Here is a 15,219-nt window from a genome sequence, read left to right as displayed (position 1 = left end):
CAGGCATGATCCACCATGCCCAGCCTGATTTAATATTAACTGAGCACCAAGATACATTGATTCATTTTTCTCTCATAAGATTGTCCCTGTTCTGTCCTTAAATGCCTTCTCAAGCACTGTTGACTTTTAAATGATACTTTAGCTTATTAGATATAGCAGAGTATGAATCTTAAATAAATGCATTGAATTTTGTTTTTGTTTTTTGGTATGGCTGTTACTAATGGTATGCGTCTTAAGAAAAGGCTCATCAGGCAGGGGGCATTGGCTCATGCCTGCAATACCAGCACTTTGGGAGGCCAAGGCAAGTGGATCACTTGAACCCAAGAGTTCAAGACCAGCCTGGGCAACATGGTGAAACCCTGTCTCTACAAAAAATAAAAAAATTAAAAATTAAAAAATGTCTTTCAAATGACAAAATAAATACAAATATCAGTCGGATGTGGTAGCACATGCCTGTAGTCCCAGCTACTCAGAAGGCTGAGATGGGAGGATCTCCTGAACCTGGGGAAGTTGAGGATGCAGTGAGCCATGATGGTGCTGCTACACTCCAGCCTGAGCGACAGGGAGACCCTGTCTCAAAGAAAAAAAAAAAGGTTTGTTGTATATGATGTCAGGTTTCATAGAGTTTTGCATATTTAAGAAATAAAGTTGGCCAGGCGTGGTGGCTCACGCCTGTAATCCCAGCACTTTGGGAGGCCAAGGCAGGTGGATCACGAGGTCAGGAGTTCAAGACCAGCCTGATCAACATGGTGAAACCCCATCTCTACTAAAAATACAAAACTTAGCCGGGTATGGTGGTGCGTGCCTGTAATCCCAGCTACTCGGGAGGCTGAGGCAGAAGAACTGCTTGAACCCACGAGGCGGAGGTTGCAGTAGGCCGAGATCACGCCACTGTACTCCAGCCTGGGCGACAGAGCGAGAAGGGGCCACTGAATACTCCATAATTATCCACTCACCAGACTGTCCTTAATGAGACAACATAGAATAACATGATCTTCAATTTTAGGAAGCTAAACCTTCCCAAGCTAAAAAATGCCTTTAAAAAAAGATTTTGGCTTTACAATTAAATATCCTTACCTTTCCTAAATAGCCCTCTTTTTTTCTATCTAGTACAAATTAACCCCATAAACCAATGTTCAGCAAAATATAGAAGGTCTTTATATAAGCTTTGGTGTGTGGCCAGGCACGGCTGTACCAATACACATATTACCAACTTTCTTTGGCCAAACCAATTTACCTTTATGCTAACTGTACCTAATTATGTGCAGAAGAATTCAATGCTGATAGCTGCTAAGTCCCTAATGACCTTATTGATGATCCTGAAATTTTAGTGTGCGTGCCATTGCCTGGGGCATCTGTTAAAAGAAAGAACAGGCTGGGCATGGTGGCTCACGCCTGTATTCCTAGCACTTTGGGAGGCTGAGGTGGGCAGATCACCTGAGGTTGTGAGTTCGAGACCAGCCTGACCAACACGGAGAAACCCTGTCTCTAATAAAAATACAAAAAAATTAGCCAGGTATGTTGGCGCATGCCTGTAATCCCAGCTACTCGGGAAGCTGAGGCAGGAGAATCACTTGAATCCGGGAGGCGGAGGTTGCAGTGAGCCGAGATCACGCCATTGCACTCCAGCCTGGGCAACAGGAGCGAAACTCCGTCTCAAAAATAAAGAAAGAAATGAAAGAACAGGTCTCTAGTCATGTCTCTCTCTCTCTCTCTCTCTCACACCAACATGCTAACTTAAGCTATGATTGTCTCTGTGAATAAAACTTCCTGATGGAATTTCTAAAAATCTTATGTTAAACCCTGGACTTTTATAAAATGGGAATATAAGAAAAGTATGTTTGTAGTGTGTTTGAGTAGCTTTTTAAAAAACTACTTAAAAGCATTCTCCATTGTTTTAACTTTGTTTTGTTTTATTTTACATTGTTTTAGGAGCTTACACAATCAGTTCCCCCTTGAATTTAGTTTAAGGATAAAATTTGTCTTGTTTATAGGAAAATTGGTCTCATTGGATAAGATCAATACAAATCCTATATATTTTTGTCTTAGCTGTCAGGATGTTCAGACCTAACTTAGCATTCAACTATATTAATACTTCCCAGATGTCAGCCACATTCATTTGCCTATTATTTTTTTAAGTTATTTTAAAATTATGTGTAAATAAAAATGTACTCACATTCTCATCATGGACGATGGTTATGGTTTAGCTTGTAGCTAGTGAAAAGCAAATTTGTGAAAAGTATTGCCTTTATGGAGCATGTTTCTAACTAGCTTTGTAATTTTTTTTTATCTACATTTAGCTTCATCAAACAGGATTATTGAAAGGATATTCTCTGGGGCAGTAACAAGGTAAGAAAACATTTAATGCTGTGTTTAAAAATGAACTACAAGTAATACCATAACGATCTCATTTTAGCAAAGCTTCCTGAATAATTTGGCAGTGCTATTGGACCAAGTAATATCCTATAAAACATAGTTATGGCTTAATACAAGACAGTAATTCTTTTTTAAAAAAATAATTTCAACTTTTCTGATTCAGGAGGGTACACGTGCAGGTCTGTCACATGGGTACACTGCGTGATGATGAGATTTGGTGTATGGAGGATCCTGTCACACAGGCAGTGAGCATAACACCCAACAGGCAGTCCCTCAGCCCTCACTGTGCTCACTCCCTACCCACTTCAGCAGTCCCCAGTGTCCATTGTTCCCATCTTTATGTCCATGGGTACTCAACGTTAGCTTCCACTTACAAGTGAGAACATATGGTATTTGGTTTTCTGTTCCTGTGTTAATTCGCTTAGGATGATGGCCTTCAGCTGCCTCCATGTTGCTGCAGGGACATGATTTCATAATTTTTATGGCTGCATAGTATTCAATGGTATATATGTACCACATTTTCTTTATCCAGTCTACTGTTGGTAGGCATCTAGGTTGATTCCATGTCTTGCTATTTTGAATAGTGCTGGATAAACATACAAGTACATGTATCTTTGTGGTAGAATGATTTATTTTCCTTTGGGTATATGCCCAGTAATGGGGTTGCTGGGTCGAATGGTAGTTCTGTTTCAAGTTCTCTGGGAAATCAACTGCTCTTCACCACAGCTGGACCCATTTACATTCCCACTAACAGTGTATAAGCATTCCCTTTTCTCCACAGCCTCACCAACATGTGTTATATTTTGACTTTTTAGTAGTTTACATTCTGACTGTTGGGAGATGTTATCTTGTTGTGGTTTTGATTTGCATTTCTCTAATGATGAATGATGTTGAGATTGTTTCGTGTTTGCTGGCTGCCTGTATGTCTTCTTTTGAGAAGTGTCCGTTCATGTCCTTTGCCCATTTTTAAATGGGGTTTTTTGCTTGTTGATTTAAGTTCATTATACAGTCTGGATATTAGACCTCTGTTGGATACATAGTTTGAGAATATTTTCTCCCATTCTGTAGGTAGTTTGTTAAATCTGTTGATAGTTTCTTTTGCTGTGCAAAAGCTCTTTAGTTTAATTAGCTCCCAATCATCAATTTTTGGTTGTGTTGCAATTGCTTTTGAGGACTTAGCCATAAATTATTTGCCTAGGCTAATGTCAAGAAGGGTATTTCTTAGGGTTTTTTTCTAGGATTGTTATAGTTTGAGGTCTGAAATTTAAGTCTTTAATCCATTGTGAATTTTTTTTTATATATGGGGAAAAGTAAGGGTTCGGTTTCATTCTTCTGCATATAGCTAATCAGTTATCCCAGCACTGTTTATTGAATAGGGAGTCTTTTTCCCATTGTTTGTTTTTATCAACTTTGTCAAATATCAGATGGTTGTACGTGTACAGCTTTATTTCTGGGCTCTCTATTCTGCTCCATTGGTCTATGTGTCTGTTTTTGTACCAGTACCATGCTGTTTTGGTTACAGTAGCCTTATAGTATAGTTTGAAGTCAGGTACTATGATACCTCTGGCATGGCTGTTTTTGCTTAAGATTGCTTTAGCTATTGGGGCTTTGTTTCTGGTTCCATATGAATTTTAGAATGTCTGTGAAAAACAACATTAGTTTAATAAGATTAACATTGAATCTGTAAATTGCTTTGGGGAGTATGGCTATTTTAACGATATTGAGTCTTCCTATCCATGACCATGGAATGTTTTTCCATTAGTTTGTGTTATCTCTGATTTCTTTCAGCAGAGTGTTATAGTCCTCCCTGTAGAGATTTTTCACCTCCTTGGTTAGCTGTATTCCTAGGTATTTTATTTTGTGTGTGTGTGGCTATTGTAAATGGGATTGCATTCTTGATTTGGCTTTCAGCTTGAATGCTATTGGTGTATTGAAATGTTACTGATTTTTATACATTGATTTTGTATCCTGAAACTTTAATGAAATTATTATTAGTTCTGAAAGCCTTCTGGCATAGTTTTCAGGCTTTTCTAGGTATAGAATCATGTTGTCAGCAAAGAGAGATAATTTGACTTTTCCTATTTGGATGTGTTTTATTTCTTTCTCTTGCTTGATTGCTCTGGCTAAGACTTCCAGTACTATGTTGTATAGAGTGGTGAGAGTGGTCATCCTTGTCTTGTTCTTGTTCTTAAGGGGATTGCTTCTAGCTTTTGTCCATTCAGTATAATGCTAGCTATGTGTTTGTCATAGACGGCTCTTATTATTTTGAGGTATCTTCCATTGATGCCTAACATGAGTATTAATCCTATATCTAAATACAAGTAACAGTATTTTATCCCAGTGATTATTTGCATTCATATTAAAAACCAGATTTCTTCATATTTGCAAATGCCTTCTGGTTTCACCCTCTAGGCCTTTGAAAATAAGATAGGCTGTGGAAGGGTTGCCCTTTATGAGGCATTTAGCATTATAATTTTAAAAAATTTTAACTGACATATTACTTTATTTCTTAGCCTATCATCCTGATAAATGGTTCTGAGTAATTGCTCAGGAAATTTTATAACCATGTGTTTTCTTCAGGGGAAAAACAATACAGAAAGAGGGAAGAATGAGCTATGCAGATTTTGTTTGGTTTTTGATCTCTGAAGAAGACAAAAGGAATCCTACCAGGTATGATTTCTAAGTTTCCTTTGCCAAGATGTTAAACACATGCACAAAGCTTGAAAAAGCCATGGTGCATATTATACCTAGTGAAGCCAACTCAACCTGGCAATACTAAGATGAATTAGGCTTAGTTTCTGCCGTCTCGGAGCTCTCTGTCTCAGGAGATTGGCACTGAATCCATGTTCATGGCATATCAAGAGAAGTGCTATTACCCACAGAAACAAAGGTGAAGTGACATGTAAGCTGATGACAAGTAGGGCTAGTAAGCATTCATGTGGAATATGGGAATAGATGCTATAAATTACTTGTTTTATCATCTTACTGGTTAAATGGTAAACCATTACTATTAGAGAGGGAAAGCAAATTGTGGATGACTAGTGTATAAGAACACATCCTCAGTCTGCCAGTTGAAATCATCTATGCTTTTCCTTGGCACTCCCAGACATACCTTGATTGGAGTTATTAATTTACACATTTCTTTCTTTCCATCTCTTGTTTAGGCAAAAAATCTAGATGCCTCGCTTCTTATCCCTACTTTGTATAACACAATGCACTGTAGTTTGTGCTCAGTACCAAGGGAGGGAGGGGTTATAGACCTTGATGGTACTTGCAGGTATAACTAACTCAACTATCTTAATATTGGTTCGAAAAGTTATCTAAATGTTGAATATGTCCAGGTGTGGTGGCTCACATCTGTAATGCCAGAACTTTGGGAGGCCAAGGCAGGAGGGATTGCTTGAGGCCTGGAGTTTGAGACCAGCCTGGGCAACATAACGAGACACCATCTCTACAGATAAATGTTTTGAATAGCTGGAAATGGTGATGCACACCTGTAGTACCAGCTACTCGAGAGGCTGAGACAGGAGGATCACTTGAGGGCAGGAGTTTGAGGCTGTAGTGAGCCAGGATCATGCCATTATACTCCATCCTGGGTATAATGAGCAGGACACCAACTCTAAAAAAATAAATGTTGAATATATTGTTTAGAAGATGTTGAAATAAAAATAAGCCATTTCTTGGAGAGCTTGTTAGATTATTTTTAAATAACTTTGTTTTCCATTTCAAAAGTAATAATTTATTTAGAAAACATGAATGAGCAGAAGAAAAATAAATTTTAATACCAGTAATTTTAATACCCAGAAAAAAATTACTAAAAGTTCATATATATGCTACTCTTTTTCATATACAGGCAGAGTAGAGTATCTCTTATCTGAAATTCTTGAGATCAGAAGTGTTTCAGATTTTGGATTTTCTTCAGATTTTGAACCGTTTGTTATACTTACCAGTGAGCATCCCAAATCTGAAATCCAAAATGCTCCAGTGAGTATTTCCTTTGAGTATGAGTTTTGAGCGTCTTGTTGGTACTCAAAAAGTTTTGGATTTTCGGCTGGGTTGCAGTGGCTCACACCTGTAATTTTAGCACTTTGGGAGGCCGAGGTGGGCAGATCACCTGAGATCAGGAGTTCGAGACCAGCCTGGCCAACATGATGAAACCCCGTCTCTACTAAAAATATAAAAAATTAGCCAGGCGTGGTGATATATGCCTATAATCCCAGCTACATGGGAGGCTGAGGCAGAAGAATTGCTTGAACCCAGGAGGCGGAGGTTGCAGTGAGCTGAGATCACACCATTGCACTACAGCCTGGGTGACAAGAGCAAAACTCCATCACAAAAAAAAAAAAAAAAAAAATTAAAGATCTAAATAAAATGAAGACATCCCATGTTCATAGATCATTGTTAAGATAGCAGTAATTCCCAAACTGATCTACAGATTCCTAACAAAATACTAATTACTTTGGGGCTGGGTGCGGTGGCTCACGCCTATAATCCCAGCACTTTGGGAGGCCGAGGAGGGTGGATCAAGAGGTCAGGAGATCGAGACCATCCTGGCTAACACGGTGAAACCCCGTCTCTACTAAAAATAAAAAAATTAGCCGGGTGTGGTGACAGGCGCCTGTAGTCCCAGCGACTCGGGAGGCTGAGGCAGGAGAATGGTATGAACCTGGGAGGCGGAGATTGCAGTGAGCCAAGATTGCACCACTGCACTCCAGCCTGGGCGACAGAGTGAGACTCCGTCTCCAAAAAAAAAAAAAAAAAATACTAGTTACTTTGAGTCAAAAGCTTTTTTTGTTTTTCGATGGTTTTTATTTTTTTTCCAGAAATGGAAAAGCTGAATATTGAATTCCTATGGAAATACAAAGGGACCAAAGTAACCAAAACAATGCTGAAAAAGTACAGAAAAAATGTAGGACTCATACTTCCCTATTCCGAAATATTTCACTACAAAGTGAAAGTAAACAAGACTGTGTGGTACTCGTATCATGATGGACATAAAAATAAACAAAATTGAATTGAGAGTTCAGAAATATATCCTCACATATATGGCTAATTGATTTTCAACAAGGATGCTGGGTGCCAAGACAATCCAATGGGGAAAAAAACAGTGTTTTTAATAAATAGTGCCAGAACAACTGGATATCGTACAAAATAATATTAGGTTGGTGCAAAAGTAATTGTGGTTTTTGCAATTTCTTTCGGTGGCCAAAACTGCAATTACGTTTGTACCAACCTTGCCTTTGGACCCCTAGTTCACATACTACAAAAATTAAGTCAAATGGATCACAGCCCAAAATGTATGAGCTAATACTATAAAAAATTTAGAAGAAAATAGAGGAGTAAATTTTCACGACCTTGGTTAGGCAGTTTCTTAGATGTGACACAAAAAGCATAAGTATCAAAAGAAAAAGTCGATGAATTGGACTTCATCAAAATTTTAAACTTTTGGCTGGATGTGGTGACTCACGCCAGTATTTCCAGTACTTTGGGAGGCCGAGGCAGGTGGATTGCCCGAGCTCAGGAATTCAATACCAGCCTGGGCAACATGGTGAAACCCCCTCTCTACCAGAAATACAAAATGTAACCAGGCACAGTGGCACGCGCCTGTGGTCCCAGCTACTTGGGAGGCTGAGGTGGGAGGATCACTTGAGCCTGGGAGGCAGAGGTTGCAGTGAGTTGAGATCACATCACTGTACTCCAACCTGGGGTGACAGAGTAAGACCCCATCTCAAAAAAAAGAAAAAGTTAATACTTTTGTGCGTCAAAAGATATGATCAAGAAAGTAAAAAGACAACCCACAGCATGGAAGAAGATATTTGCAGATGATATATCTGATAAGGAACTTGTATCTAGAACATATAAACAACACGTAAAACTCAATAATAGAAAGATTGCCCAATTTAAAAAATGGGCAAAGGATCTGAATAGACGTTTCTCCAAAGAAGATATATGTGTGGCCAATAAGCACATGAAAAGATGCTTGACATCATTAGTCATCAGAGAAGTGCAAATCAAAACCACAGTGAGATACTGCTTCACACTAGGATAGTTATCAAAGTGTCAGATAATAACAGGTGCTGCCAAGCATGTGGAAAAATCGGAACCCTCATACATTACAATAGAAATGTAAAATGGTGCAGCCGTTACGGAAAAGTCTGACATTTCCTCAAATGGTTAAACATAGAGTTATCATATGACCTAGCAATTCCACTCTTTAGGTATATACTCAAGATATATGAAAACATGTCCACACAAAAACTCGTACACCCATTTTCATAGCAGCATCATTCACAATAGCCAAAAGTTGGGATCAGCCCAAGATAAACAAATGTGATCTATTCATATAATCAAGTATTATACAGCAGTAAAGAGAAATGAAGTACTGATACATACTACGCACAATTGGATCTTGAAAACCTTATGTGAAGTAAAAGATGCCAGTCACAAAATACCACATACTGTATGAATTCATTTATATGAATTGTCCAGAATAGACAAATGTATAGAAACAGGAAATAGGTTAATGGTTGCCTAATCCGTGGAGAGCCTGTGGTGAAATGAGGAATGAGTGCTAATGGGTATGGAGTCTCTTTTTGTAGGTGATGAAAATGTCCCTATATTAATTGTAGTGATGGTTATACAACTCTGTGAATGTTAAAAACCCTTGAGTTGTACATTTCAAAAGGAACAATTATATGATATGTGAAATATATTTCGGTAAGCCTGTTTAAAAAAAAAAGACTTAAAATACTAGAAAGTATGTTCTGTAAACAAAATGGAATTAATGTAGAAATCAATACGAGAAAGACAACTGGAAAATCTCCACACACTTGGGTATTAAACAACACACTTTTAAATAATTCATGGATTAAAAAGGATGACTCAAGGGGAATTAGATATTCACGACGTAATAAAGGAATGCTACAAATAACATATACACACACAAATATGGTGACCTCCATGAAATGGACCAATTTCCTTTAAAGTCACAACTTAATAAAACTCACCTAAGAAGAAATACATAACCTGAATAGTCAGATATCTATTAAAGAAAATTGAATTCACAGTTTAGAACCTCCTGAAAAAGAAATCTCCCAGCCCTGATAATTTAACTGTATTCTTACAGTCATTTGAAGAAGAAATAATACCAAATTCTGCACCACGTTTTCCAGAAAACAGAAAGGGGAGGAATAATTCCCAACTCATTTTATAAACAAAACCAGACAAACGCATACCAGAGAATAAAACTACAGACTGATATCCCTCTTGAATATAGACCCAAAATCAGTAACAAAATACTAGTAAGTCAAGGCTTAGTTCCTCAAACTTTCAGGTCCCTCTTCCAGAATCTGCAGATGCCCCAAGGGAAAGATGGTCCCAAATGCTAGGTGCCCCACTCTGGATTTTCTTCTTCTAGATCTGGATACCATAATTCTTCACTGCCCTGTTAATTCTCCAGCATCTTTAAACTGTTTTTTTTTTTTTCTATGGGGGGAGGTCTCCTCAATTTCCTCCGTGGAAGTCATGATCCCACTTAGGTAATCATTAGCAGAAGTGGAGCTCTTCAGATCAGTTTTTCACATCATGAGATCCATAACTGGATTCTCATAGAATGTTACCAACAAAGGTTTTCTGAGTCAAAAGCTTTCTTAGACCTCCTTCTTTGGTGCTCCTTTTTGACCTTGCATGTTGCCTTTCTCCTAACAAACAAACAGCTCACATATTGAGATTCCATTCTTTGCCAGTGACTAGTATTTTATATGTAATGGCTTATTTAGTCCTCATATCACTATGAGTTGAGGTGTCAGTGGTCCCATTTTTCAGTTGATGAAACAGAAGCTCTAAGAGACTGTGCAGCTCGTAAGTGTCCTAGCTTGGATTCAAACTCAGGTTTGTATCTCTCCCCAACCTGGACTCTACCACTGTAATATATGGCCTGACATTCAGATGCCATTCATTTGCATGTCTACCTTCTTTCCAACTAGGCTGTAGACTCCCTAAAAGAGAGTTCTTTTTGTGTCATGAAATTGCTTATTGCTTAAGAGTATCAAAATTAGGCCAATTATATAAGAAAGTAACTACTGATTTTGCCCATTGATACTTGCTTCCTTGGTTTCTAGTGGCACTTACTAGGTACCCTGCGTGTTATTCTCAGTGGTTCACATTGCTTTACTAAAGCAGAGTGTGAGCAGAAAATAGTGTCCACCATTTTGGCAAAAATGTCATACAGATGCTCCTCCCCTTCAGTAGGGTTACATCCTGGTAAACCCAGCATCACTTGAAAATATAAGTTAAAAATTATTTAATACACCTAACCTACTGAACATTATAGCTTAGTCTAGCCAGCCTTAAATGTACTCAGAACACATCTTAGCCTACATTTGGGCAAAATCATCTAGCACAAAGCCTACTTTATAATAAAGTATTGAATATCTCATATAATTTATTGAATACTGTACTGAAAGTGAAAACAGAATGATTGTATTGGTACTTAAAGTGCAGTTTCTAATGAATGCATATGGCTTTCACACCATTGTAAAGTCAAAAAATTCTAAGTCAAACCATCATAAGTCAGGGACTGTCTATAGAATGAAAATCAAACTCTTATTTAAGAAAATGGAACAGGCACCACTTTGCAGAAATTGGGTTTCTGGCTTATGAATTACATGGGTTGAAAAAGTGAATTTCATAAAAAAAGTAATAAATTCACTAAGGTGTGATTAATCTTGCGTGAAATGCTGCATACGAAATTAGGATCTAGAGTCTTTCCTATGGCTGGTAACAGAGGTAGATATGGAAAGTATCTGGGTAGATTGTTTTCTGTGGACAAACTCTTGCAAACCCCCTTTCGGTATGTCCTTTAATCTCTCTGTGCTGGTTTTTATCATATTCTGCTTCTACCTTAGTCATCTGGCTAGGTATCATCTCCAGGAGCTATTCCATTCACCTTTGTTATGCCGAAGGGCACTAGGCCAGTGCTTTTCACAGTAGTAAATAATAAAATATGTATATTGAATATGCAACAGAATATACATTTAGTTACTGCCTAAGCAATAATGGAGTTTCCAATAACTTTCTTGAATAGCATACAGGAGTTTATATTAGGGGTAAGAAATCACTGGCTCAGCACTTAATTTCGTTCAGTCCAAAGAAAGGTCAAGAAGTAATCTTAGCTCATGGCTGTAGTCCCAGCTACTTGGGAGGCTGAGGCACAAGAATCGCTTGAACCCGGGGGTTGGGGAGGAGGTGAGGAAGGTTGCAGTGAGCTGCGATCGTGTCACTGCACTCCAGCCTGGGCGACAGAGCGAGACTTTGTCTCACAAAAAAATAATAATAATAATAATTTTGTTTATGTCAACAATTTTAGAAATATAGTTTGTCATTAATATCATTATGCTTTGAAAAACCAAATATTGGTGGTAAATATAGCAGAAATTTAACACTAGTGCTCTCTGGTCAGTTATTCCTTCTGTGTTTTCTGTTTTCCAATTTTCCTGCAATAAATAGTCAATACTTTTAGGCTCTGAGAAGATCAGTTACATTTGGTAAGAAAAAAAAAAAAGAATCTGCACTGAAAGAAACTTTAGAGAGTATCCAGTACTTTCAATAAGAAAATACCCTCTGAACATGTCCTGCATGTATTATCCATCCAGCTCCTGCTGCTAAACTTTTCAGGGACAGGTAACTATCCACTGAGGCATCCTGTTCATTTTTCTCTTTCATTCATTGATCCTTATGGTCTCCAATATTCAGAGAATTATATCTGATTGATCTACCACATCTTTCAGATATTTAAAAGCAGTTATGTGCCTTTGGCAAATATTTAGGCAGTATATCTATCTTTGCATTCTAGCTTTCTTTCTCTCTCTTTTTTTTTTTTTTTTTTTGAGACGGAGTCTCGCTCTGTCGCCCAGCCTGGAGTGCAGTGGCGCAATCTCGGCTTACTGCAAGCTCCACCTCCCGGGTTCATGCCATTCTCCTGCTCAACCTCTCCGAGTAGCTGGGACTACAGGCGCCTGCCACCACGCCCGGCTAATTTTTTGTATTTTTAGTAAAGACAGAGTTTCACTGTGGTCTCAATCTCCTGACCTCGTGATCCGCCCGCCTCGGCCTCCCAAAGTGCTGGGATTACAAGCGTGAGCCACCGCGCCCGGCCCTTTCTTTCTCTCTTATGGGCTATTAACAAAGAACTGAAGGGTGTGCTTTAGCTTTATTTATTGTAAAGAGAAGATTATCTTAGTTCTTAATTGAAAATGCAAGTAACTAAAGTATTTCAGTTTCTATTTCACAGTAAAATAAGTTGTCTTTCACTTCAGTACTGTTAAATCCTTGGTCAAAATCAAGATTTACTTTATTTCCTTTTGCCTGATTTTGGTTCTCTTAAGTAATGAGGAATTTCAAGACACAAAGAGATCTTAGAGGCCAGAGGCCACTCCCGTGCCCCTTTTGTACTAAAACCATTATTACTTTAAAAAAAAAAAAAAGGGGGGGGTGGAGCCAAGATGGCCAAATAGGAACAGCTCCAGTCTACAGCTCCCAGCGTGAGCGACACAGAAGACAGGTGATTTCTGCATTTCCATTTGAGGTACCGGGTTCATCTCACTAGGGAGTGCCAAACAGTGGGTGCAGGACAGTCAGTGCAGCGCACTGTGCGCAAGCCGAAGCAGGGCGAGGCATTGCCTCACTCGGGAAGCACAAGGGGTCAGGGAGTTCCCTTTCCTAGTCAAAGAAAGGGGTAACAGACGGCACCTGGAAAATCGGGTCAGTCCCACCGTAATACTGCGCTTTTCCAACGGGCTTGGAAAACGGCACACCAGGAGATTGTGTCCCGCACCTGGCTCGGAGGGTCCTGTGCCCACGGAGTCTCACTGTTTGCTAGCACAGCAGTCTGAGATCAAACTGCAAGGCGGCAGCGAGGCTGGGGGAGGGGCGCCCGCCATTGCCCGGGCTTGCTCAGGTAAACAAAGCAGCCAGGAAGCTCGAACTGGGTGGAGCCCACCACAGCTCAAGGAGGCCTGCCTGCCTCTGTAGGCTCCACCTCTGGGGGCAGGGCACAGACAAAAAGTCAGCAGGAACCTCTGCAGACTTAAATGTCCCTGTCTGACAGCTTTGAAGAGAGTAGTGGTTCTCCCAGCACGCAGCTGGAGATCTGAGAACAGGCAGACTGCCTCCTAAAGTGGGTCCCTGACCTCCCGAGCAGCCTAACTGGGAGGCATCCCCCAGTAGGGACAGACTGACACCTCACTCGGCCAGGTACTCCTCTGAGACAAAAATTCCAGAGCAACTATCAGACAGCTGAATTTGCGGTCTCACAAAAATCCGTTGTTCTGCAGCCACCGCTGCTGACACCCAGCCAAACAGGGTCTGGAGTGGACCTCTAGCAAACTCCAACAGACCTGCAGCTGAGGGTCCTGTCTGGTAGAAGGAAAACTAACAAACAGAAAGGACATCCACACCAAAAACCCATCTGTACATCACCATCATCAAAGACCAAAAGTAGATAAAACCACAAAGATGGGGAAAAAACAGAGCAGAAAAACTGGAAACTCTAAAAAGCAGAGCACCTCTCCTCCTCCAAAGGAATGCAGTTCCTCACCAGCAACGGAACAAAGCTGGACGGAGGATGACTTTGACGAGTTGAGAGAAGAAGGCTTCAGACGATCAAACTACTCCGAGCTATGGGAGGAAATTCAAAACAATGGCAAAGAAGTTAAAAACTTTGAAAAAAAAATTAGACGAATGGATAACTAGAATAACCAATACAGAGAAGGGCTTAAAGGAGCTGATAGAGCTGAAAGCCAAGTTTCGAGAACTACGCGAAGATTGCAGAAGCCTCGGTAGCCGATGCGAACAACTGGAAGAAAGGGTATCAGTGATGGAAGATGAAATGAATGAAATGAAGCGAGAAGGGAAGTTTAGAGAAAAAAGAATAAAAAGAAATGAACAAAGCCTCCAAGAAATATGGGACTATGTGAAAAGACCAAACCTACCTCTGATTGGTGTACCTGAAAGTGACGGGGAGAATGGAACCAAGTTGGAAAACACTGCAAGATATTATCCAGGAGAACTTCCCCAATCTAGCAAGGCAGGCCAACATTCAGATTCAGGAAATACAGAGAACGCCACAAAGATACTCCTTGAGAAGAGCAACTCCAAGACACATAATTGTCAGATTCACCAAAGTTGAAATGAAGGAAAAAATGTTAAGGGCAGCCAGAGAGAAAGGTTGGGTTACCCACAAAGGGAAGCCCATCAGACTAACAGCTGATCTCTCTGCAGAAACTCTACAAGCCAGAAGAGAGTGGGGGCCGATATTCAACATTCTTAAAGAAAAGAATTTTCAACCCAGAATTCCATATCCAGCCAAACTAAGCTTCATAAGTGAAGGAGAAATAAAATACTTTACAGACAAGCAAATGCTGAGTGATTTTGTCACCACCAGGCCTGCCCTAAAAGAGATCCTGAAGGAAGCACTAAACATGGAAAGGAACAACCGGTACCAGCCACTGCAAAAACATGCCAAATTGTAAAGACCATCGAGGCTAGGAAGAAACTGCATCAACTAATGAACAAAATAACCAACTAACATCATAATGACAGGATCAAATTCACACATAACAATATTAACTTTAAATGTAAATGGGCTAAATGCTCCAATTAAAAGACACAGACTGGCAAATTGGATAAAGAGTCAAGACTCATCAGTGTGCTGTATTCAGGAAACCCATCTCACGTGCAGAGACACACATAGGCTCAAAATAAAGGGATGGAGGAAGATCTATCAAGCAAATGGAAGACAAAAAAAGGCAGGGGTTGCAATCCTAGTCTCTGATAAAATAGACT

At 39.6% G+C, this 15,219-nt stretch overlaps 1 protein-coding gene across 3 annotated transcripts in view; it reads left to right on the top strand.

Annotated features, from left to right (window-relative positions):
- The window catches only part of PPP2R3A (protein phosphatase 2 regulatory subunit B''alpha), a 220,530-nt gene that overhangs the window by 121,991 nt on the left and 83,320 nt on the right, over positions 1 to 15,219 (top strand). For all 3 annotated transcript variants that reach the window (XM_058433343.1, XM_032143604.2, XM_058433344.1), the window contains 2 exons: positions 2,301 to 2,349; positions 4,957 to 5,046. In XM_058433343.1, the coding sequence (XP_058289326.1) occupies positions 2,301 to 2,349; positions 4,957 to 5,046 (139 nt within the window). The remainder of the gene's footprint in view (positions 1 to 2,300; positions 2,350 to 4,956; positions 5,047 to 15,219) is intronic.

Source organism: Hylobates moloch, unplaced genomic scaffold (genome assembly GCF_009828535.3).
Source record: "Hylobates moloch isolate HMO894 unplaced genomic scaffold, HMol_V3 SCAFFOLD_22, whole genome shotgun sequence".
In the NCBI taxonomy this organism is placed as follows: Eukaryota; Metazoa; Chordata; class Mammalia; order Primates; family Hylobatidae; genus Hylobates; species Hylobates moloch.
Note: the sequence above shows the minus strand (reverse complement) of the source record. Positions and strands in the feature narration are given on the sequence as shown.